Genomic DNA, 25,008 nt, shown 5'->3' with positions numbered 1-25,008 from the left:
AGAGACGGATGCGCGGGAGACCTGAGAGAAGTACGTTGTAATAGTCTAAGCATGAAGTGTTGAGAGTGTGGATAAGGGTTTTGCTAGTGTGTTCGGAGAGGTCAGATTTTGGTAATACCATAGAGGAGGAAGTGACAGGTTTGTTGGATCTCAGCGGAAAAGGAGAGAGAGGAGTTTGCGAGCTGATGAAACAGGGAAGAGGAGAGAATTCTTTCTTACTGGTCCATGTACTATTGTTACAGTCATGAACTTCATACCATTTGCCCTCCCAGTTTTTGCACACGTTTTACTGAGTCTTGACTCATTGTTTTGAAGCACTTTATCTACTCTTGGTTTTTTTTTTGCTGACATTAACACTTTTCCATCATGTAAACACATTATAAGAACATAAGCAATGCCTCCGTTGGGTCAGACCTGAGGTCCATCGTGCCCAGCAGTCCACTCCCGCGGTGGCCCCTAGGTCAAATACCAGTGCCCTGAGACTAGCCTTACCTGCGTACGTTCTGGTTCAGCAGGAACTTGTCTAACTTTGTCTTGAATCCCTGGAGAGTGTTTTCCCCTAAAACAGACTCCGGAAGAGCGTTCGTTTTCTACCATTCTCTGGGTGAAGAAGAACTTCCTTACGTTTGTACGGAATCTATCCCCTTTAGAGAGTGCCCTCTCGTTCTCTCTACCTTGGAGAGGGTGAACAACCTGTCTTTATCTACTAAGTCTGTTCCCTTCATTATCTTGAATGCTTCAATCATGTCCCCTCTCAGTCTTTTCTTTTCAAGGGAGAAGAGTCCCAGTTTCTCTAATCTCTTGCTGTACAGCAACTCCTCCAGCCCCTTTACCATTTTAGTCACTCTTCTATGGATCCTTTCGAGTAGTACCTTGTCCTTCTTCATGTACAGCGACCAGTGCTGGACGCAGTATTCCAGGTGAGGGCGTGCCATGGCCCAGTACAGCGGCATGATAACCTTCTCCGATCTATTCGTGGTCTATATAAATGAATAGATATTTCTTTTTCCTTTTCTTTCTTTCTTTTTGGAAATAATGGATCTGATTCAAGTTGTTATTATACTTGACTGTTAATAAGAAATGTGATGAATAAAAAAAAAAAAAAAAGACGCCTTCGATTTATAATTCCTTGAAGTAGGATCTGACGAATACTGATTAGACATCCTTCGCCTTCTCATCTCTCTTTTTTTCTTTCTTTCCTAGCCCCATCCACTTTGGTTTTCCCTTTTTTTGTTTTCTATTCTATCGCAATTGTACTTGTCCCCTTCTCACCTATTGGTTCTGTTTGTCTGTCTGTAATTAGTTTGTAATTTTATCAAAATAGTTTGTACATGCTAATTTTTGTAACCACAGTAAAACCTTGGATTGCAAGTAACTTGGTATGCAAGTGTTTTGTAAGACAAGCAAAACATTTTACTCGATTTTAACTTGATAAACAAGCAAGGTCTTGCAATACAAGTAAATACAGTATAGAAACATCAATTGAGCCAATGGGGGTTCTCTCTCTGACACTGCAGGAGTGTAGTGACTGTTCTAAACAAGCAAGGTCCTGCAATACAAGTACATACAGTATTTTGTATTAAAGTTTTTGGGTTATGGAATGAATTGTCTGCGTTTCCATTATTCCTTATGGGGAAAATTTGCTTTGCTATAACGAGTGTTTTGGATGTTTTCGGAACAAATTTTGCTCGCAAACCAAGGTTTTACTGTATTTTTAATTTTGTACATTGAGAAGGTTTAGAAGCATTTTAATCACATTTTAATTAAAACTTGAAACTTGTAGCAGTCTGGTTTGACTGCAATAATAGTTCATCACATTATTTCAGTGATAAAAACATTTTTAGATATGTTTACTAGCCTTGCTGTTCCTGTTTTGCTTTCACAGCCATATGTTGTATTTAGACATGTATTATTTATACCTTTTCATGAGTTTCCATTACAACTAATGTCTTTTGTCTAGTCATATTTGGATATAATGTTAGATTAAAATGCTTACCTCATTATGAGGTTCATAATTCATTATAGCCTAAACTTACTCAGTTTTATTGAGAAATATTATTTGAACTGTCTCTTTTTTTTTAAGGCAGGGGTGTCAAAGTACCCCCTTGAGGGCCGTAATCCAGTTGGGTTTTCAGGATTTCCCCAATGAATATGTATGAGATCTATTAGCATACAATGAAAGCAGTGCATGCAACTAGATCTCATACATATTCATTGGGGAAATCCTGAAAACCCGACTGGATTGTGGCCCTCGAGGAGGGACTTTGACACCCCTGTTTTAAGGGAAATCTGTTTCATTAATATGTGATCTTTATATTTATATAACTTTGAGATTTTATGTCCAACCACCAATTTAATCAATTTTCAGTTTGTATCATTATTGCTATTTAATCATTTTATTAATTTACTACCAGTATATATCTATTTAAGATTTTTACATTTATATTTGATTTGTAAATATTTTTTATGCTCTGTCGAGTGGAAAGGCTAGGGTAGAGAAGCTCGTATCCTAGAGATGAATGCATGGCTACGTGGATGGTGCCGTCTAGAGCAGTGTTTTTCAACCTTTTTATACCCGTGGACCGGCAGAAATAAAAGAATTATTTTGTGGACCGGCAAACTACTAAGACTGAAATAAAAAAAAACCAACACATTTCCGCCCCGTCTCCGCAAGCTCGGTTCCTGCAAACCATCTGATCCCATCCGCACAAGCCTCAGTTATGATTTTATATTGAACGTGTTCCAGTACCTCCCCTCTTTTCCCCATCTTAATCCAGCAGATACCTTCCATCACCCTACTCCCGCCATTCCTTATTCAGCATCTTCTCCTTGTCTCCTTATTCCCCCTTTATCATGTCCAGCATATCCCCTCTGTCTCCCTACTCCTTCTACCCATGTCCACCCTCCTGTTCAGTATTTTCCATGTCTCTCTGCCCCCTGCAAGGTCCAGTATCTGCCTTTGTGTCCCTATTCTTCCAACTCCCACCTAGTTCCAATAGCTATCCTCTCCCAAGGGGATCCACCATCTCCCTTCTGTCACACCAATCCCCCCCACCCCTACCATCCCCTTCCCACAACACGTGGGAATCCAGCATATCTTATTCCCTCCCTTTGCTGCTGGCCCCCGAGTGACTCCAGTGTCACAATGGCTGGTCTCACCATAACTGACACTAAATTGGAAGCAGCTGGGTTCTTAACAGTTTACTTACAGTTCCCTTGCCCAGAACTCTAAACGAAGACAGAAGCTGCGGGACTTTTCCTCTTGCCTGCATTGCTATTCGCTATAAGCTCTGCCGATCTCAATCCTGCCCCTCAAACACAGGAAGTCACTTCAGAGGGGGGTGGGATCAGGATCGGCAGAGCCTATAGCGATGCAGGCAAGAGGAAAAGTCCCGCGGCTTCTGTGTTTCTTTTTGTTGTCTGCAGCCGATCCTAAGCCCTGGAAGATAAAGGGGAAGAGATACCGACGGGAAATTTAACCGCGTCGATCTCGCCGGCCCTCTGCGGACCGGCACCGATCCGCGGACCAGCGGTTGAAGAACAGTGGTCTAGAGCATTTTGGTTACCTGTACCATGGGATGATTTTTCAAGGGCTGCTGAGTAGGGATGGTGTGCATCTATCAAAGAAGGTCTTTGGCAGCAGGCCGGCTAATCCGCTGAAGAGGGCTTTAAACTAGAAGTGATGGGGCAAGGTGATCAAAGCCCCCAGGTAAGTAAATCACTGAATATCTCTACACGGCTGGGAAAAGGGGGGCAATGTCTGGAAAGTAGTATATACTAATGCTCGAAGTATGGGAAACAAGATTCTAAATCTAGAAGCTGTGATGGAAGAAGATGAGTTGGATATAGTGGCGATCAAGGAAACATGGTTCATGGAGAACCATGACTGGGAAGTAGTTATACCAGGCTATAATCTGTTCAGGAAAGACAGGGTAGGAAGAAAAGGAGGGGGAGTAGCGTTATATGTTACAGATCATATTAAAGCCACACAACTGCAGGATCTGCAGAGCAAAGAAGAGGCACTGTGGATCAATTTGGAAAGAGGGAATGGTGAATATCTTTTCATTGGTGTGATATACAGGCCTCCTTCACAGACGGAAAAAGTGGACAGAAATTTAATAGTAGACATTCAGAATACATCTAAAAAAGGGGAAGTCTTGCTAATAGGTGATTTTAACATGCAGAATGTTGATTGGGGTATCCCTATTGCAGGGTCTTCTACAAGTAGGGCTATCCTGGATTCTCTACAAGAACTGTTCCAGCAATTGTTAATGGAACCCACGCAGGAAGGGGTCATACTAGACTTAGTGCTTACAAATGGGGAAAGTGTTTCTGATGTTATAGTGGATGATCATCTAGCATCCAGTGATCACTGTATGTTACGATTTAATATTAAGATGGGTATAGAGAGGGCTCATTCAAAACCAGAGGTTCTAGACTTTTAAAAATAAAGTCATTTTGTTCAGATGGGGGATTACGTCAAGGAATTGTCTGGATGGGAACGTCTGGAAGGAATGGAAATGCATTGGGCAAAACTGAAAGGAGTAATTGTAAGAGCGACAAACCTTTTTTGTGAGGCAAGTAAATAAAAGTAAGAGGAAAAGAAGGTCGCTTTGGTTCTCAAAAATAGTAGCTGAGAAAGTAAGGAATAAGAGGTTAGCTTTCATAAACTACAAAAAAATCACCGAAGGAGAAAGACAAGCAAAAATATCTGGAAAAGTTGAGAGAGGTTGGTCTTGTAGTCAGGAAAGCAAAGATGCAAATGGGAAAAAAATAGCTGACACGGTAAAAAGGGGAGATGACATTTTTTCGATATATTAGTGATAGGAAGAAGTGCAAAAATGGCACTGAGACTCAAAGGTGAAGGAGAGAAATATATAGAAGCTGATAAAGGATGAATTGTTTCACAAATATTTCTGTTTTGTGTTCACAGCTGAAGCACCGGGAGTGGGACCCCACCCCCCTTAATGTTATTCTCCCTTAATTGTTCTTTTCTCTTAGAAATTGTAGTTCTACCCTCTTCCCCTCTCTTTCATATACATCTATAGTTAGTCCATTATATGTTTCTATGTGATCAATTTTAATGTACATCGCTTTGAATTCATTATAAAAGCATTTTTATCAAATTTTTAATAAAACTTGGAAAAGTTGGAAAGACAAACATAAATAGGGATGGAAGAGTGGTAGACCCTGATTGATTTTCAGATGGTTGTGTTTGTGAGGAGCTAGCTAAAATAAAAGTAGACAAAACGATTGGTATACATCCGAGAGTGCTGAAGGAACTTAGGGAAATTCTGGTGGCTCCGCTGACTGACCTTTTTAATGAGTCTCTAGAGTCGGGAGTGGTATCAGAGGATTGGAGAAGGGCAGATGTGGTCCATCTCCACAAAAGTGGAAGTAATGAAGAAGTAGGGAATTACAGGCTGGTAAGTCTGACTTCTGTGGTAAGCAAATTCAGGGAAATGCTTTTAAAAAATAAAATGGCTCTCTTTTTGGGTACAACTTTGAACACCAAAGTCTCTCTCAGCGCCTGGTATGCTCTTCTGTCATTTTACCTTGTTCAATATGCATCCAGCCCGGGAACAATTGTTTCTTAGTAAGGGTTATGTAGTAGGGAAAAATGTATTATAACCTATTGGCTTTCTGAGCAGCCTCCTTCTATTTGGTACTGGAGGAATAAACTACATAGGCAAGAGCAGTAGCAGGCTCCTGAAAGCAGCGTATAGCTTTCCTTCAAGTGTGGACTCCTTATTTGCAGGTCCTGAGTCTAAGAGGCCGCAGTCAGATTTTGAATACTCTATCAGCTGAAGTTTGGTGGGGTTTTTTGGAATGTTTACTTGGGTTGCATGTTGTTTCTTGTGGGATGCATGGGGGCAGGGGGGAGTGGGGCCACTGGGCAGGATGGTCCTGTGTGTGTGTGGGGGGGGGGATTGGTTGGGTTTGGGGTCATGTTCTTGAATTTCTTGTCTTGGGTGAAAGTTGTATATTTTGTTTCCCCTTGTTTGATATAAAAAGATTTTCAAATAAAAAAGAAAATGGTGAAGTTTCTGGAATCTGGTGGATTACAGGACCAGAGGAAACATGGATTCACTAAAGGTAGGTCTTCTTAGACAAATCTGATCAATTTCTTTGACTGGGTGACTAGAGAATTAGGTAGAGGGAGTGCGCTAGATGTGGTATATTTAGATTTTAGCAAAGCCTTTGACAGTGTTCCACACAGACGTCTAATAAATAAACTGAGTGCCCTTGGAATGGGTCCCAAAGTGATGGACTGGGTCAAGAACTGGTTGAGTGGAAGGCAACAGAGGGTAGTGGTCAATGGAGATCGCTCTGAGGAAAGGGATGTTACCAGTGGTGTGCCTCAAGGTTCTGTTCTTTGGCCTATTCCTTTTAACATTTTTATAAACGATATTGCTGCAGGGCTGTCAGGTAAGATTTGCCTCTTTGCGAATGATACATTATAATAGTTTTTTTTATTCTGCCAATATTTTGCGGTTCTAGGCAGATTACAAAAGGAAGAGATTCTGGTCATTTCCAGAAGATTACAGGGAAGCTATTGGTTGTAACATTTGGAGTCTGGTGATGGAGTGAGGATATTGGTTGTATCAGGAGTTTGTCTTGACATATTTATTGAACAGCCTGGTTTTTATTTCCCTCCTGAAGGTTCTGTAGTTTGGTGCTGAAATCAGTAGATTGGAGATGTGGCTGTCTAGTTTCGCTGGTTGCGTGGCAGGTAGTCATGTATTTTTTTACGCTGAATGCCTTTGATTGGGGGGTGGGTGTGGGGTGTCTGAGTTCTCCTTGGTCTGGAAGAGTTGTTCTGAGTTAGGTGAGTGTTCAGGTAGGATGGTCCATTGCCATGTAGGGTTTTGAAGAGCATGCAGTAGAATTTAAAAAGTATTCTTGCTTCTATCGATAGCCAGTGTGTGTCTTGGTATGCGGCGATGATGTGGTCGAACTTCTTCAGTGAGTTTATCAGTCTGAGGGCTGTGTTTTGCACTGTTTGTAGTTGTTTTATCATGGTAGCGGGACAGGGTAGGTATATGATATTGCAGTAGTCTCATAGGCCTAGTATTAGTGCCTGGACCAGGAGTCTGAATTGTGTTCTAAGGATACTAGGGTGCATAGGGAGAGGTATGGCCAGTAGTAAAAAGGAGGTATTGATGCCCCTCTATAAAACTCTGGTGAGACCTCATTTAGAATATTGTGTACAATTCTGGAGGCCACACCTTCAAAAAGATATAAAAAGGATGGAGTCGGCAAAGAGGAAGGCTACTAAAATGGTGCATGGTTTTCGTCATAGGGCGTTTGGGGACAGACTTAAAGATGTCAGTCTAAAGTAGACACCTTGGATGTTGTGAATAACATAAAGAAAGACCTGATAAAGCTTGAAGAATGGTCTGAAATTTGGCAGCTAAAATTTAATGCTAAGAAATGCAAGGTCATGCATTTGGACTAAAAAGGCCGAAGGAAAGTACAGTTTAGGGGATGAAGAACTTATGTGCACAAAAGAAGATCAGGACTTGGGTGTGATTGTATGTGATGATCTTAAGGTGGCCAAACAGGTTGAAAAGGTGATGGCAAAAGCTAGGATGCATAGGGAGAGGTATGGCCAGTAGGAAAAAGGAGGTATTGATGCCCCTGTATAAGACTCTGGTGAGACCTCATGTAGAATATTGTGTACAATTCTGGAGCCGCACCTTCAAAAAGATATAAAGAGGATGGAGTCGGTCGAAAGGAAGGCTATTAAAATGGTGCGGGGTCTTCATCCTAGGGCGTATGGGGACAGACTTAAAGATCTCAATCTGTATACTTTGAAGGAAAGTTAGAAGAGTAGAGATATGATAGACATTTAAATACCTAAGTGATGTAAATGCGCATGAGTCGTGTCTCTTTCATTTGAAAGGAAGCTCTAGAATGAGAGGGCATAGGATGAAGTTAAGAGGTTATAGGCTTAGGAGTAATCTAAGGAAATACTTTTTTTACAGAAAGGGTGGTAGATGCGTGGAACAGTCTCCTGGTAGAAATGGTGGAGACAGAGACTGTGTCCGATTTCAAGAAAGCCTGGGATCTCTTAGAGAGAAGAAGAGATAATGGTTTCTGCGGATGGACAGACTGGATGAGCCATTTGGCCTTTATCTGCCACCATGTTTCTATGTTTAAGCAGATTGTTATTTATGTGTTGCTCCTTTTATAGGCATTTCCAACTCCTGATGCAGGCGTCATTGCCAAAACACGGCCATGTCGAGTCTTTTTATTCTGTGCCATGAACTATAAAATGAACATAGTATTTTATTTTTTTAACTGGACTTTGTTTATTGGACCATATTTCTCACTTTTATTTTCTTGCTGTAATCCTTCTGTTTTCTATATAAGACTGTCTGAAGGAACAGAGATGACCCTGTAGAAGTGATTACAAGGTGCTGCTGAAAGCTGAAGAGGAGATTTACAGTTGTACTTGCTCCCGCTGGACATTGACATTCTTAGAGCAGAGGAAATGTCCATCTCATTTATAACCATCCTGCTGTGAAAATCTTGGCTCACCATCCCAAAGCCAGCTTGAGCTAAGAAGGAAAATTACATCTTACCTGAAGTGGTAGAATAATCCCATTGAGTTCAGTTTACCCAGGAAAGTGAGACTGGATCATTCTTATGGTTTGAAGATAAGTCTTTCTTTGCAAGGCAAAAGATTTGTTACACTAATTGGTGTGTGATTTGCATAGTCTGTTTTGTTGGTATTTTGTGTGAGAACTCACTTTCAGAAATCATTAGTGAACTGTAACAGAGATATATTATTTACCATATATACTCGAATTTAAGTCGATTCAAGTATAAGATGAGGTATCCTTTTCCCCCCCAAAAAAAGGTTGACTCAAATATAAGACCGGGGGGGGGAACGTTAATATTCATGTGCCCTGCCAGGATCTGTGCAATGTACGCCCCTCCCTCCCCTGCCAGGCTCTGAACATAAGAACATAATAATAGCCTTGCTGGGTCAGACCAATGGTCCATCAAGTCCAATAGCCCATTCTCACAGTGGCCAAAATCCAGAGTAGCAACATTCCATGTTACCGATCTAGGCAAGCAGTGGCTTCCCTCATATCTTTCTCAATAACAGACTAAGGGCTTTTCCTCCAGGAAATTGTCCAAACCCTTCTTAAAACCAGCTACGCTTTCCGCTCTTATCACAACCTCTGACAAAGCGTTCCAGAGCTTAACTATTTTCTGAGTGAAAAAATATTTCCTCCTATTGGTTTTAAAAGTATTTCCCTGTAACTTCATCAAGTGTTCCCTAGTCCATATAAGTTTTGAAAGAGTGAAAAATCGATCCACTTGTACCCGTTCTACTCCACTCAAGATTTTGTAGACTTCAATCATATCTCCCCTCAGCCGTCTCTTTTCCAAGCCGAAGAGCCATAACCTTTTTAGTCTTTCCTCATATGAGAGGAGTTCCATCCCCTTTATCATCTTGGTCACTCTTCTTTGAACCTTTTCTAGTGCCACTATATCTTTCTTGAGATAAGGAGACTAGAACTGAACTCCAGGTGAGGCTGCACCATGGAGCGATACAGAGGCATTATAATATTCTTAGTCTTGTTAACCATCCATTTTTTAATAATTTCTAGCATCTTGTTTGCTTTTTTGGCTCTTGCCACACATTGGGCGAAATGTTTCATCATATTGTCTACAATGACACCCAGACCAGTGAGCTCAGCATCAGGCAGGAGCAAGGGAAGGTCGCTCATGCTCAGTACACTGCTGGGCCATGTGAACTCGAAGCGACCATTCAGAGGTGCTCAGTGCGAACAGCTCCCTCCTGTCCACCACTGGATCACCAGGGATTCAAAAAGGTCCACAGGAGGAGAGGGAGGGAGGGAGGTAGGTAAAGAAAACTGGCAGAGTTGGCTGGGACAGGAGGAATCCCTCCTGTCTCAGCCAACCCCACAAGGTCATACACCAGGCCTGGTGGAGGCCTGCAACAAGTCCGGGAGGGGGGTGGGTGGGCGATAACCCAAATATAAGCAGAAACCCCCATTTTGGGGCCATTTTTTTGGCCCCAAAATCTCAGTTTATATTTGAGTATATATGGTATATTCTGTATTAATTTGCTGCCAAAGAGATCTATTTTGTATGCTAGAATGCTATATTTTTGCTAATTATTACCTACAACAAATCATAATATATTTTCCATCTTAACACATTCCTTCTTTAGTGCAGGCCCACAGGGACCAATATTGGTAGCATATCATCTCCTAGGCATAACTTGGGTGCTAATTGCTCCTTAGGTTAATTATGTCACTTTCAAGAGCTACCATAGACCAATCTCTTTGCTGAATATTGATGTTAAATTATAGGCAAAAGTTTTGGCAGAGAGGCTTAAAAGAGACATATATGCCCCCCTTGAACAGCTTTCAATATGGAAAGGCAAACTGCAAATACCAGTTATGTTACCGAGTGTGGGTGTTCAAAAAGCATTTGACCATGTGCTGGGGATTTCTGTTATATACTTTAAAGAAATATGATATCTAGGATGTAACTTAATGACCTGGATAAGAAAGTTGTACATACATAAAGTTAATTCAGAGTTTTGAGCTTGAATGAGGAATAATGCAGGGATGTTTTTGTGTACTCTATCGGGGGTAATCTTTGACTCATCTCTCTCCTCTTTCACATATCAAATAATTCTCATTACTTCAATGCATCAGTATCTACGAGATGAAAGATGTTTGATTTTATGTTTATGATTGTTTTTAGATATGTATTATTGTAACCTGCTTAGATTTTAAGTGGGATATGACTGTTAAATACATAAATAATTATCTAACAGACTGCAAAACCTGTTGTTTCTTTCTCTAAAATCAGATCCATCCTTTCCGAGTACACTGCCAAGACCCTCATCACCTCTCGCCTAGACTACTACAACCTGCTTCTCACTGGACTTCTACTAAACCATCTCTCTCTCTCCTTCAATCTGATCAGAACTCTGCTGCACACCTCACATCCAGTCAATGTCGCAAAGCCATTACCCCTCTCAAGTCACTTCACTGGCTCCCTACGTTTCCGCATACAGTTCAAGCTCCTCTTACTGACCTAGAAGTGTATTCACTCCACAGCTCTCCAGTATCTCCTTTCTCATCTTCCCCCCTCCTCTCCCCCTGGTACTCCACTCATCAGATAAGTCTCTTTTATCTGAACCCTTCTCCTCTACAGCCAACTTCAGACCCCCATCCCTTCTACCTTACTACACCGTTATGTCAGGCTCTGTCTCTGGCAGTATTCAAATCCAGACTCAGAGCCCACTTCTTTGAAGATGCTTTCAATTCCAAACTCCAACCCACTTTCTAAGCATCATTCCCTCTGAGCATAGTGTATCGATGCATCTTCTTATCCAGTTTGTCTGTCTTGACTAGATTGTAAGGGACTGTCTCTTCTGTGTTTTGATGTACAGCGCTGCATATGTCTAGTAGCGCTATAGCAATATTAGTAGTAGTACAGTTTGCTCTTTCTTTAGAGCTGCTTGTATACACTATATGATTAAATTCTGCCATTCAGGGAATTGGAAATATACATAAAATTGTTCTATTTGCCAATGATATTCTATTGACTCGCTCTAATCCCAAAGTACCCCTTTCAACTTTGACTGAAGAGATTCAAAGCTATGGGGCAGTGACCAGACTGAAAGTCAAAACAAAGGTCATGAACATATCTCTGTCAAAGCAGACTCAGGCTTGTTTCAAAGGAAGTGTTCCTTTTTGGTGGGCCCAGAATCACTTGAAGGCACTCAGGGATAAGAATCACCAACAATCTTAACAAGCTTGCAGAGGTAAACTACTACCGAATCATGTCAAGAATATTTCAAGATCTCAGGACACTGCAGAATTACTATGTTTCTTATTTAGCGAGGATTGCATGTATAAAGATGAATATCCTACCAAGACCGCTATATTTGTGGAGATACCATTGGTGTGAATAAAGCAAAAAGAGAGGAAGCTCTTTCACTTTATTTGGTAGAACGTACCCCCAAGAGTGGCCTTTGGGATTCTGTACCAGAGAATGGAGCCCTGAGGATTCCAAACTGAGGCTTGAAAATATTGTTCTATCTTAAAAACATTGTGGAAGTGGAGAGAGAACCCCCCAAAACAAGAGATAATTGAAAATAGAATAATTCTATGCATTTCCCCTCCCACTGTACTACTTACCATGAGCATATAAGCAAGATAGATGGAAACACACTAGTAATCCCTTTACGAAACAGATGTTTAAAATTTGGGATGGGTTACAAAAACCAAAAAAATGTGAATTGCACCTTACAGCTATTACAACCTATATTGGTACAATTCTAATTCCCATCCATGGACAACACAGGCGTTGTTTTTGCTAGATGTGAACAGAAAGGTCCAACACGTTTTTGGCAATGCTATGAAAGAGACACCCTGTTCTTTTGATGCATTGAAGCAAAATTTGATTTACCACACTCTGATTTTATGACTACGTGCAACTGAGACATTTCTTGCACCAGAATACAGAGTTTGGAGCCCTGGCCATGGGATCACAGTTGACTGAAAAGCTATTTTGTAAGCAAGGTATAGCAAAAGGGGTGATATATCTAATTTTTATAAATGCATAAGTGAGGGCATATGAGAGAATGTATTTCCATAGACAAGAATGCTCTCAATTTCCACTTTGATTAGGAAAAATAGTTATAAGATAGCCTATAGATGGTATCTTACCCCAGAGCAACTGAGAAGAATATGGATAGATGTTGTCGGAACAACTGGGTCTGCCCTTCTACCTTTACCTACTGAAAAATGATACTGTGAATGGTACAGCAGTTCTTCTAAGGAGAGACCGTCCATTGTATATTCAATGTACAGCGCTGCATACGCCTTTCAGCGCTATACAAATGATAAATAGTAGTAGAACTATGAAAAGTTGATAAACCATTTACTAGTTGCATCAAGATGTGAAATGTAAGTTCATACCAACAATCCAGTATCCTGGATAAGGAGAACAGGGTGCAGAGGGTGGAGATGCCGAGGCTCATGGAGAAACAGGAAAGAGTGGGCAAGAAGAGATATGGGAGCCTTGGCTATAGTGACTGGTTAGAGAGAAATAGGGCATGATGAATGAGGTTAAGGGAAAGGGGATGGGGACTTGATATACTGCCTTTCAGGAGTTACAATCAAAGCAGTTTACATTATTATATACAGATACATTTTTTGGTCCTGGGGCAATGAAGGGTTAAGTGACTTGCTCAGCGTCACAAGAAGCTGCAGTGAGAATGAAACCCAGTTCCCCAGGGGTTCTCAGGCCACTGCACTAACCACTAGGCTACTCCTCAGGGGTTTATAGAGAAAGGGAGGGAAAGAACTGGGTAGGAGGGGGAGAGGAATAAATTAAAAGGTGTATCTGCTATTGGAAATTTGGTTTATTAAACATTTGATATACTACCTAGCTTTTTCAGTTCATAGCAGTTTATAATATCGTAGTAACAATAAAAGGAGAAATGATGTTTTCCTGCATAATTTTCTTTTTTTTTTTTTTTTTTAGTCAGCCACATGGTTCTATACAAATGGGTGTTATCCCTTCCTGCCAGCAGGTGGAGGTAGAGAAAACTGGATTCTGCCAGTGGCATCACCTGCATAAATAGAGGTGTTCCCTGGAACAATCCAGTATGCATATGCCCAAACAGCAGAAGTTACCTTTGTAACACATCCATTCCCCATCAGCTGCACCAAGTGCAATGAAAATCAAGTGAGAAAAACAACACAGAGTGGCACTCGTTACCCTGCATATACCAAGATATAGCCATATCATGGGAACCCTGTAAAGCTGCCAATCACACAATAATTTTTATTTGAAACACTGAAAAGGAAGCACAGAGCACATCTAGAACCCCAGGCTGAGGTCTTCCATGGGAAGGATTTGAGAACAGTATTATTGACTAGAGAGAAGAAAATTATCCAGCAAGACATAATTTCTCCTTTCTTAGTGTCAGCACAAATGGGATGTACTGAAGCAGTCTACTGGGTGGGAGAAGAAAAGGCACCCCCCCCCAAACGGCAGCTGTGTCAGAGTCCAAATGGACTTTGGCTAACATGTCCAACCTGTAGCACATAGTAAGTGAATGGAGTTCAGCCAAAGTCACTGCCCTGCAAATGTCCTCAGGCTGCCTGCGCCTTAGCAGAGTGAGCTTTCAGCCCTTGAGGCACTGGATGATTCTTGCCAATTTAGGCAGTTTCAATAGCCACCTTGATCCCTTGTAATCGAGGCCTAGAGGCCGCCTGACCCTTCCAAAAGTTATGGAAAGCACTAAGAGGTGGCTAGAGACTAAATTCATTCATCCTCCTCAGGTACTGTTACAGCATCCTCCGGACATCTGCCACATGAAGCATCCAATCCCCAGGATTCAAATCTTCCACCAAAAAAGAAGGCAAGTAGACCTTCTGATCAACATGGAATGGAGATATCACTATTGGAAGAAAGTTGGAGATAGTACACAGGGACCTCCAAGTCCTCCGTGAAGGACAGATATGGGTTCCGGCAAAACACATTAATTCCTGCAGCTCAGAGATTCTACAAACAGAAGTGACAGCTACCAGAAACACTACTTCGATAGTAAGGCCCTTGGCGAAGCCAAATGCAGAGGCTCAAATGGAGCCTCAGACAGCACCTAGATTACCAGATTAAGAGCCCACAAAGAAAAAGAAGAACGTAGAGGAGGGTGCAGATGAGCCACCTCTCTATGCAAAGCCACCTTCACACAAAAACTGGCTTGAGCCACCACCTGGACCCTGAGGGAGCTGAGCCAGCCCCCGATCCAGGCCTAACTGCAGAAACCCCAAAATATTGGGAATCTGAATAGCCACAGTTGAACCAGGGCATCTATCCCCTGGGAGGCAGCTCCCTTCACTGAAGAGTTGATCCTGGATGCCATTATCAGACTGTGAAGGGCTTCAGCAATTCAGAATGAGCTGAAAGGCCTGCTGCCCCAGCATCCACTCTCCTGAATCCAGCAGGGAGTGACTAAGAACTTCCACCTGTACATTGTCCTTGAAAGGGCATGCAGATGGGTCTCCATCCACAAACAGAGACATGCTGCCTCCAGGGCCACCTGCACCTACAGTAGAAGGAAATTCCATTTAGCTCTTTATAATAGCATTATCCCTTGACAAAGGGCATACAGCTAGCCAGGCCAACTGAATTTATATTTGGTATATATGCTGCTGGAGCGAGCACTATTGGAAAGCCTGGGAGCTGCAGGGGGAGCCCATAGGAGGTACACAAAAACAGGTAAATTGGCAAGGGGGTGGGGGGTTAGGGATCTGTAACCCTTGGGTAAGGCCATGCAAGACCGAGTCAAAGCTTCACACAGTAGCACTAAATTGAGGGCTTCAGAGCCAAGTTCTGAGCTCAACCAAGTACGGTCCAGAGACTGTGACTTGGGAGTGGCCATTAGGCTCAATCATGAGGTACAGCACAGCCAGCAGAGCAGGAAGCTAGGCCAGGGACAGGAGCATCATCAGCATGACCTACCACCTGCTGAAAGTAGAGAAAAATACACGGGGCAACTCGGTTTATGCTGGTGATGTCACTGGTAGAATTCATAACACCCATTTGTGCAGAATGGTGGAGCTAACGCTAAGAAAGTAATCAGAAAGAAAATTCATGCTGCAGTTAAAGAATAGAGTTATCTCAGCTGGATTGCTAAAGAAATCACAATGATCCAGGTTTTGTTACATCTTGCTTTCTACATAAATATATTTTAAAAACATACATAATAGTTAATAAAAATGAAAACTACTACATTTCCATCTTCCACTCTTGCTCCTCCCCACTCAACCTATTCCCTCTTCTGTCTCTCCCTAAAACCACATTTCTATTCCTCTGAACATAATACCTTCCCCTGCCATTCATCTATCTTCTGTCTCTTGTCCCCTTATCAGCCCCATCTCCTTCCCCGTTACTCATCCTCTCCCTGGTCTTTTGTGACGGATATGACATCCTGCAGTCTGAATGGCCGAGGTCTATTACAGTGTATTGCAAACTGTGTGCCATGGTGAGATTCAAGGTGTGCCTCAAGACACCTATGAGGAGAGGCGATGGCCAACTACCTACAGGATGTGCCACTAGCAGCGAGAAGCAAGTTCTGTAGGCAGTCAGCTGGTGCCTGCACATCTCCTCCTCGTCGGCTTCTCTCTCCAACCCTCCTCCCAGGGTTACCAAGCTCAGGGCCCCGGATGGAGGGCATCCGCACATGCATGACTTGATAACATCACACAAGCGCGTGACATCATCGTGTCGACGTCCGTGCATGTCCAGAGGCCCTTCAGCCGTGGCTTCAAAACATTTGCAAGACACTGGTCTATTGACTGTGTAAGGTTCAATGAGCTTATCTCATTCTGAACATACCAGGGGTGTTATATGTACAGTTGAGGCCAGGAAACCCAACGTTTTCAAGATGTTCCATGCTGATGTCTGTTGAGTTCTTTGGATTTCTACCACTATGGACACTAGATTACTGACACCATTGCAATAAAAAGGCTTTCATTTGAATCATGCCTACCAGAGCTCCAATGAATTTCAACCATATGATGGGCTCAGCTGGGAATCAAAATGGTTTATGATGAACCCTAGTAACTTCAACACCCTTGTGCGCATTGATTTTTATATTTCTCCTCAAGATATTTTCTTTATCAGCCAAATGTCCAAAGAAACACATGTACCCTAAATCTGTGTAAATGAGCTGTTCCCCCTGATATATGGCTAGAGGCAGTCAGCAATTTTTAAGGCGCCAACCACCACGGGATGAATTCAACACAGATTTTCAGGGCTAGGCCTTATTCAGGAACTGGCACTCAATATCTGAGTCTTGCCTGGCTCTGAATATCAACTGGCACCTGGATAACTATTTGTAAAAAAGTTAGAACTGTTATTTGTGCAGTTCTATTTGCTTGGATAGTTATCCGAGCACTGGACCTGAATATTGGCAGTGCCCAGATAACTTCTGGGTCTGTTCCCAGACTACCCCAACATTAACTGGAGAGTGCTACAGCGGTTACAGCAGATATTCTGCGACACTCTCTAATATCTGTTCTAGGGCTGGTCAGTGCTATGTAACTGGGCAACAGCCTCTCCTGCCTGGTTAAATGGTGTGAAAATCTACCCCTCTGTGAATCCCAGATTAGCTGATGTGAGGCCAAAAGGTGGTGCATTTCTATGACAAATCTGGAGTACTTCCTGTGCCTGGAGTGTCTCTCTAGGTTGGTGTAACTCCATGTTTTAATTATAGTTAAGCTTGATTATACCAATTCAATTCTAAATGGTCTCTTCATCACTTACAAGTTGTCCAGAATATATCTATTGGGCTGATTACAAAAGAGCTCAGTCCAATGGACATCAGTTTAAGATAAGTGCTAAATTCAAAATTATGATTGCAAATGATTTATTAATAAGCTTGGCCAATGAAGAAGCTTAGCAGTGAATACTCAGCGCTAATAGCTTTTTGGTTGAGTGCCGCTTCTGAAGGCCTTTTGAAAACAAGAATTCTTTTGTTTGTTTGAAAGTGTAGCTCTTGCTGGTTTAGTAAATTATTATCATTTACCATAGCATTTGACCTCTCATGTTCCTGGTCAAGCCTTGAAAGATCATAACCGTATTGTTATACCGCCATTATCTAGGGCAAAGCTGGACTCTGTTAGACATTCTGTATATATATATATATATTTGCTTTTGGTCTCAACACTCTGGAACTCTCTTCCTGTGTATCTGAGAAATGAAATAAATATGACTAGATTTAAGGAAGTCAAAGCATACTATTTCAGTTTAGCTTTTCTGGATACCTAATTGGTACTGGGAGGGATACATGCTGCCATTTTTTTAATGTTTGTTTATGCTTTGTTATGCATTGTAAACTGCTCTGTTTCATGGGCAGTATATCAAATTTTATAAATAAATAGACATTTGATAGAGGAAGAGGGAGGGCAAGATGGCATCAGAGCAGGATGCACAGAAAAGAGTTCCCACTTCTTCAGTTCTAATTCCAATGACTAAATGAAAAGGCAAACAGAGTTAACTCTCCGGCTGTCCCTGTTACCTCTTCTGTGTGTTAAACTGCCACTGTGGGTGAATCATCTGCTGGGCCAGGGAAGGGGCCTGACAGAGACAATAAAGCTTTGTTGAGCCCAGGAGGACTTGAAACACCTCCTCCTCTGGGTATGCTTCAGAAGTAATTACAGCTGCAGCATCAGCGCTAAGAGAGGTCCTGCCATCATCAGGAGATGAATCACTGCTGGACGTTAGTGGTAGTGAGCGTGTGGAGATGTAGGGAAGCTCAGAAGAGGTTGGTCTTCAGGCCACCGACAGTAGATATTAATGCACTCTGGATAGCCATGGAGCACCTTCAAAAGGTGTGCGCCAATTGCACAGCTATTTCATAGAACACGTTTACTAAATTGCAAAATCTTGAGGCTACCCTTCAACAACATTCAACCAGAACTGATAAAGTGGAAAAATTGACTACTGAAGATAAAAATCTTATTGCTCAAAAGGTGGGAAATAAGACTTTATTAATAAAGAAAATAGAGAACCTGGAGAACTTAAACAAGAATTTAAAGTTCTTAAACTTTCTGGTTTCCAGGTTTCTAGCGCCTAAGGAACATTTTAAAAAAGTTTTGATATCGGTTTTGAAGTTTTCAGACTCAAATATTTCCCCTGTGCAAAAGTTATACTATCTTTCTAAGGTGGAGACAGAAGCTATGGAAGAGGAGGAGAAATGTTTAAGATGTTTCTGGGCTCCTTGAGTCTTCAGAAGTGGAAATTTCTGGTAGATCAATGCTTCTAGTCTCATTTGTTTTCCTGCAATATAAAGAAACGATATTGAAACTTTATTATAGAGCTAAAAATGTGTTATTTGTGGGAGATAGAATTTTTATATTTTCTGATGTCTCAAGAGTCAATTGCGAAGGAAGAAGTTCCTAACTTTTCAAAAGTCAGTTATTTCTTTGGGTGCTGTGTTCCAATTTACGTTTCCCTTGTAAAAAAATCTATATCCTCAAAGAACTAGATATATTTTCTATTAACCAGCCTAATTACAATTGTTCCTAGAAGACAAGAGAGCCTCCGTGGCTCTCCTGGGTTCATCCTAAATCTTTTCATGTTGTAAATATTATCAGCATTAGGTCTGCTCCTTTTCTTGTTAAAATTTTTGTGATGTATCCCAGCTTCCCATGGGCATTTCTCCTTGCTTACCTTCCTCTCATTTAAGTGGACTATAATTAGTCAATTGTTTTCTTATTTTACTTGCTAATGATGCTTAATTAGCTTTTGAATATTTCTGAATTTCTATTCAAAGTTTATTCTTTGATGTATAGTATAAATTGCAAAACAGTAAAAGAAAAAAAAATTATAAATAAAATAAGATAAGCAAGCATCCTTTGAGCCTGGAGACCATAACTAGTCTCCTGAAGAAACCATCCTGAACTTTTCTCTTACTAGGAACTTGTGGGACAGAACTTCTTTCACTCCTTTTTTTTTTTTTAGTTACCAGGAAGAGTGGTAGGGTGGGTTCAAACTTCAGCTAGATAGTGGCGATATTTATCTGCTTTTCAGTTAATGTAATCCAAGTAATTAAACGCAGATATAGCAGGCCTGAGATACCCACGCCCTGACAACCTTTATATATCTGGCTAAAGGTATCTAGATAACTTTGCTATCTTTAAATGGGTTTAATGAATATTCAACTCCAAGTTTCCAGCTCATTGTTATGACCATTAGCCCACCCCTCATCTTAGTCCATGTGTTCTAGTAAATTTGAGAAATGAGTATGTGAAAGAAGAAATCCACAAGTATGCTTTCATTAGTAGAAGAACAAAATGTTTTATGTATAAAATACCTGCCATCTTTTCCCTGTAGAACAGGTTCCACTGTGTTTGTGATTAGACGGAAAGGACCTCCTAAGTATTTCTTGATGATGAGAGCTTCACCATGATGCTATCGGTGGATTATATAGGGCCAGTAGTCTGCTAAAAATCAAAGCCTCTCACTTTCAAGAAGGCTGTCCAAATGGATACTGGGATGCTAGTTATATTCTCATGTAGGTAGTCAAAACCCCACCCCTATTTTGGATAGCACTGCTGGTTGGGTCAAAAGTGAGATGCCTATCTTGACTGAGAATAGAGAGAGAAAGGGGAATACTTATTCCTTTGAGAGTAAATCGAAGTTACTCACCTGTAGCATATGTTCTCCTACATAAAGTGGGTGATTTCATCCGGCAGAGCCCAGTACAGGGGATTACCTTGAGCCATGCAGCTTTTCTCTCATGATGGGGTAAGGGCAAGCAAGCATGTGATTTTTTTTAAATTGTAGTCAATCAAGAGATAGCATGCAGGACAGATTTAGCCAGCCTAGTTAGCTGGCTAGCTCTCTTTGAAAACTGACCTCTTAGTTTCACTTGATGTGATTTACCCCTCTTTGATCTATGATCGTTGGTTACAACTATTTAACCACTTTAATTAGCACTTATTAGAATGATTTAATAATGCTTATATTTACTTAATATCTTAAATCCAAAATTGTACTTAAATGCCCATAGATAATAGCAGCTTAAATTGTCTCTTCTGAGAATAGGGATGGTCAGATTGCCAGACGGGTAGCATAACCCTAACTGGCTGCAATCCTCATTAATCCCAGTTTTTTTTCAACCTTCAATTCTTATTTCTCTTATAAATTTTATTATTATTTTAATACTTTATAAATTATTCACAGTGATTTAGATAGCAAAGGACTTATCTTGCAGCGTCACCTCAACCAACCTGAGCCCCCATATCAACACCTTCCTCGGGGGAGAGGTGGAACAATGTAATACATTGACATTTAAACTGCATATCGAGAAAGATAACAACGCTGCTAAATATTTTACTTGCTAATTTAGCAGCATCATTATCTTTCTCGGTATGCAGTTTAAATGTTAGTGTATTACATCGCTTCACCTCTCCCCCGAGGAAATTACTGAAACGGGGGCTCACGTCGGTTGAGGTGACGCTGCAAGATAAGTCCTTTGCTATCAAAATCACTACGAATAATTTATAAAGTATTAAAATGAAAAGAAGTAAGAATTTAAAGTTGAAAAAAAAACTGGGATTAATGAGGATTGCGGCCAGTAAGGCTTATGCTACCCGTCTGGCAATCTGATGATCCCTATTCTCTAGAATATACAACTTGAGCTGCTATTATCTGTGGGCATTTAAGTACAGTTTTGGATATAAGATCAATAGCCAAGATTATAACTACTAATTGACTGGTCAAGTATTATGGCACAAATATATTTACCTAAAACATTATAAAAAGTAGTATTTTTCAGGAAATATGCAATACAGTCTATAAATCTACAGAAAACTATAACAATATCAAAAGAAACCAGAAGAGTAACCTAGAGAAGCCTCATACTTACACTTAAGCTGAAGGAAATGGATTTTGGTTCATTGACTTTGAAGGGATGATTGATGAAAGGGCGATCCTCCTCCTCATCATCAGACACATGAGGCTTATTTACAATCTCGTCCTCCTCCTTGCTTTGAGCAATCTGCTTACATTTCTTAGAAAAACAAAGACAATCCTCTTTATAGAATGCAAGAAAGGCAAAATATATCTAAATTCAGTGTCCTAGCGTAGATATTATTTCAGCAAAGTAATAGTCTGCAGATTGCTAGGACTTGTTACAAGACACCAGCTACAGAGGCTCTGAGGAAAGACTAGGAAAGTAAAAGAAGAACAAACATCAAGATGATCAGACGTATGAAAATAGGTTGAAGATGATGGGCTTATTAAGCCTGGAAAACAAAACACTAAGGCACTCATTTTCAAAGCAGATGAAAGTCTCAAAAGGGCCAAAAATCTGTCCATACCATCTAAATAGCGATTTTGGAAAGGCACAATTAGGACCCTGTACACTACAATGCATCCAAATATCAAGGGGACATGTTGTCTGCAGCTATGAGACAAACTTGGTTCTTTTTGTTACATAGAGCTTTTTGGACCCCTGTTAGATTGCAAAAGTTAGATAGCTCTAGGTCTAATAGATGCTGGCATTGTAATCTGGAAGCAGGGATTTTGGATCATTTAATATTTTATTGTCCCTGTATCATGGTTTTTTGGAAATCAATTTGGTCTCAAATCAATTGTTTACTAGAAAACCATGTTGCTTTATCATATGATACAATTCTGTTTGGGATGTCAATGAGAGCAAAAAGTCAAATTTCATCAAATAATAACAAGCTTTTATTAATAATGACAGGAGTCGCCATACAACATATTACCAATAATTGGAAAGATTACAATAGATTTAGCTATACATTTTGGTGGAATTCATTGTGTCATATTTATAAAATGGAAAGATCAACTGCCATACAAAAAGGGAATTATAATAATTTTAAAATGATTTGGGGGCCATTAACAAATTATTGCAATGAATAGACATCATTTTCCTAATGAAAGTACATTTACATGTAGGGGGAGGGGGAGGGTAAATAGTTTTAAAGGTTTGATTAATAGATTGAAATATAATATATAAATGATATTTTGAATTCAATTACTTGTGGGAAGGGTGGTTGGGGGGAATAAATTCATGTATGTAAAATCAGAATTGTATGAATATCAAGTGATTTGTAACAGTCAATAGGATGTAGTATTGTGCACTTGTTGTAAGATGAAAAATGAATAAAGAATTAAAAAAAAAAAAAAAAAAGGGCACATTTTGGCGATGTGTTTTCAGTGGGACTAGGGAGGGCCCAAATGGAATGTGAAGGAACAATTCCATTTGGGCTCTCCCTAGGGAAAAAAGAAGGGCAATTTTATCTAGACCTATTTCAATCACATCCAAGTTACAAAAGGCGATTGAGCAGCTAACCACTGGAGGGATTAAGGTATGACCCCTCATGAATCCCCCAATGGTGGCTGACCCCCTCCCTCTTCCCTGAAATTGAAACCAGAAAGGAATACCAGGCTCTACGACTGCCTAGTGGTAAGGGCAGTGGACTGTAAAACAGGGGACTCAAGGTCAATTCCCACTTTAGAACTCTCTTTTTCCTTTAAATTGTAAGCCCTCCAGAAACAGACATATACCTAATATACCTAAATATTTATGATACCTGCAAGCTTGAAGGCTATTGAGATCATGTACAGTTAGATAAGAGTATTTATTTATTTATTCATTCATCCATTTATTTAGCCCATCCTCCCAAAGGAGCCCAGAAAGGGTTACAAAAGTACATTTACAGTATAGACAGGACGGACTTGAGTGAAAAGTACATACTTGGCAGACATAGCTTAGTTGATATTGCAGCTTTCACAGTATAAGCAACTCTCCTGCTGGCATTTTGGGATGCACTGGGGAGGGGCTTAAGGCCCTGATTGGCTCAGATGCCTAAGGCCCCTCCTATGAAATGGCAGGCTTTCCCCTTCTCAGTGCATTTTGGGATGAACTGAGGAGCAGCAACGTGATTCTCTAACTGGTGCCTGTGACAAGGACACTGGTTAGAAAATAAGGGTGGTTAGGCGGACAATTCTCAAAAGCCACTTAGGCGGCTGCTGATACTGGGCATCCTATACAGGATTTCCCCCATAGATGCATATCTGTCTTTATAAAATAACCTCAAAATAGGCAATTACTTGGCCTCCTGATCTAGGTGACCTCTTTAAAATTAATCTCCATTTTGATGTCAAACCAAAGGTTATCCATTCAAAATGAAGAAGAGCTGGAGGTGTGGCAGGAGTGGGTTCAAACTTCAGCCAGGTAGTGGCGATATTTATCTGTTTTTCAGTTAATGTAATCCAAGTAATTAAATACATATATAGCAGGCCTGAGATACCCATGCCCTTACAACCTTTATATATCTGGCTAAAGATATCTAGATAACTTTATTTTGCTATCTTTAAATGGATATTATTCTACTGAATATTCAACTCCAAGTTTCCAGCTGATTGTTATGACCATTAGCCCACCCCCTCATCTTAGTCCATGTGTTCTAGTAAATTTGAGAAAGGAGTATGTGAAAGAAGAAATCCACAAGCATGTTTTCATTAGTAGAAGAGCAGGTATAGGTTCTTTCTTTAGAGGACACTGGTTCTCTTGGTAATAGGCTTTTGAACACCATCGGTAGACATTTCTTGCAAAGGTTAAAGCTAATTTCTCCATGCTTCTCCTGAGTTTTATTGGTATGACTGTATTATGTAGGTTATATTGCTATCCAGATTGGACAGATTTTCAGGTTTATGGGCTATAATACTGCTAAATATTAGCACTGCCAGCTATCAGATACAGGCACGGGGAGCATACGGGAGGGTTCAGGGAGTGGCAGGGGGATCTTCGGGGAGTGACAACAGGATCTTGAGATGTCAGGGAGTGTGAGGGTGGAGTCGGGGAGTGCTTGAGGAGCTTTGGGGGATGATAGGGCCAGCAGCAGGAGTGTGTGGGCATCCTGCCTGCTGGGGAATGTCTCGGGGAGTGGCGGCAGAAGGAATTGGGCACTTCTCCTGCCACGGAAATTCTAGGGGGGGCTTCTGGGGTTCTGGCAGGAGGGAGCGGGTATCCCTTCTGCTGGTTGACTTTGGGGAGGGATGGTCCCTGCTGCGGCCGCTAAACTGATCACGGCAGGAAGATTCCTTTGCAGCAATCGGCTCAGTGGCCGCATCTGTTTGAAATGTAGAGCAGCATTTTGCTGGCCTACATTTCAGGTGCCTATCATAGCCCTAAGGAGACGCCTAGGGCCACCTAAGCTCGCCTAAGGCCACTTCTGGGTGAAATCACGCACATGCCTAGATTTGGGTGAGCTTAAGCGATCCTACGCGCCTCCCAAGACTCACAAAAATGCTTACAATGTAGGCTGCCTGCCAAGGGGTGTTTTTTTCTTTTAAACATGCATCCCGATTGGATAGTTAAGACAGCAGTAGGATGCCTATTACCGCCTACAATTGGGATGCCATTTACAGAATTTTCCCCTATGTGTCTTT

General features: G+C 41.0%; 1 protein-coding gene across 3 annotated transcripts in view; it reads right to left on the bottom strand.

The window, feature by feature from the left end:
* Positions 1-25,008, bottom strand: part of SON (SON DNA and RNA binding protein) — a 168,944-nt gene that overhangs the window by 61,284 nt on the left and 82,652 nt on the right. For all 3 annotated transcript variants that reach the window (XR_004539933.1, XR_004539932.1, XM_033949767.1), the window contains exon 5: positions 21,452-21,595. Coding sequence is in view for 1 of the 3 variants with exons in the window: in XM_033949767.1 (XP_033805658.1) it covers positions 21,452-21,595 (144 nt within the window). In the remaining 2 variants the exon portion in view is untranslated. The remainder of the gene's footprint in view (positions 1-21,451; positions 21,596-25,008) is intronic.

Source organism: Geotrypetes seraphini, chromosome 6 (genome assembly GCF_902459505.1).
Source record: "Geotrypetes seraphini chromosome 6, aGeoSer1.1, whole genome shotgun sequence".
NCBI lineage: Eukaryota > Metazoa > Chordata > Amphibia > Gymnophiona > Dermophiidae > Geotrypetes > Geotrypetes seraphini.
Note: the sequence above shows the minus strand (reverse complement) of the source record. Positions and strands in the feature narration are given on the sequence as shown.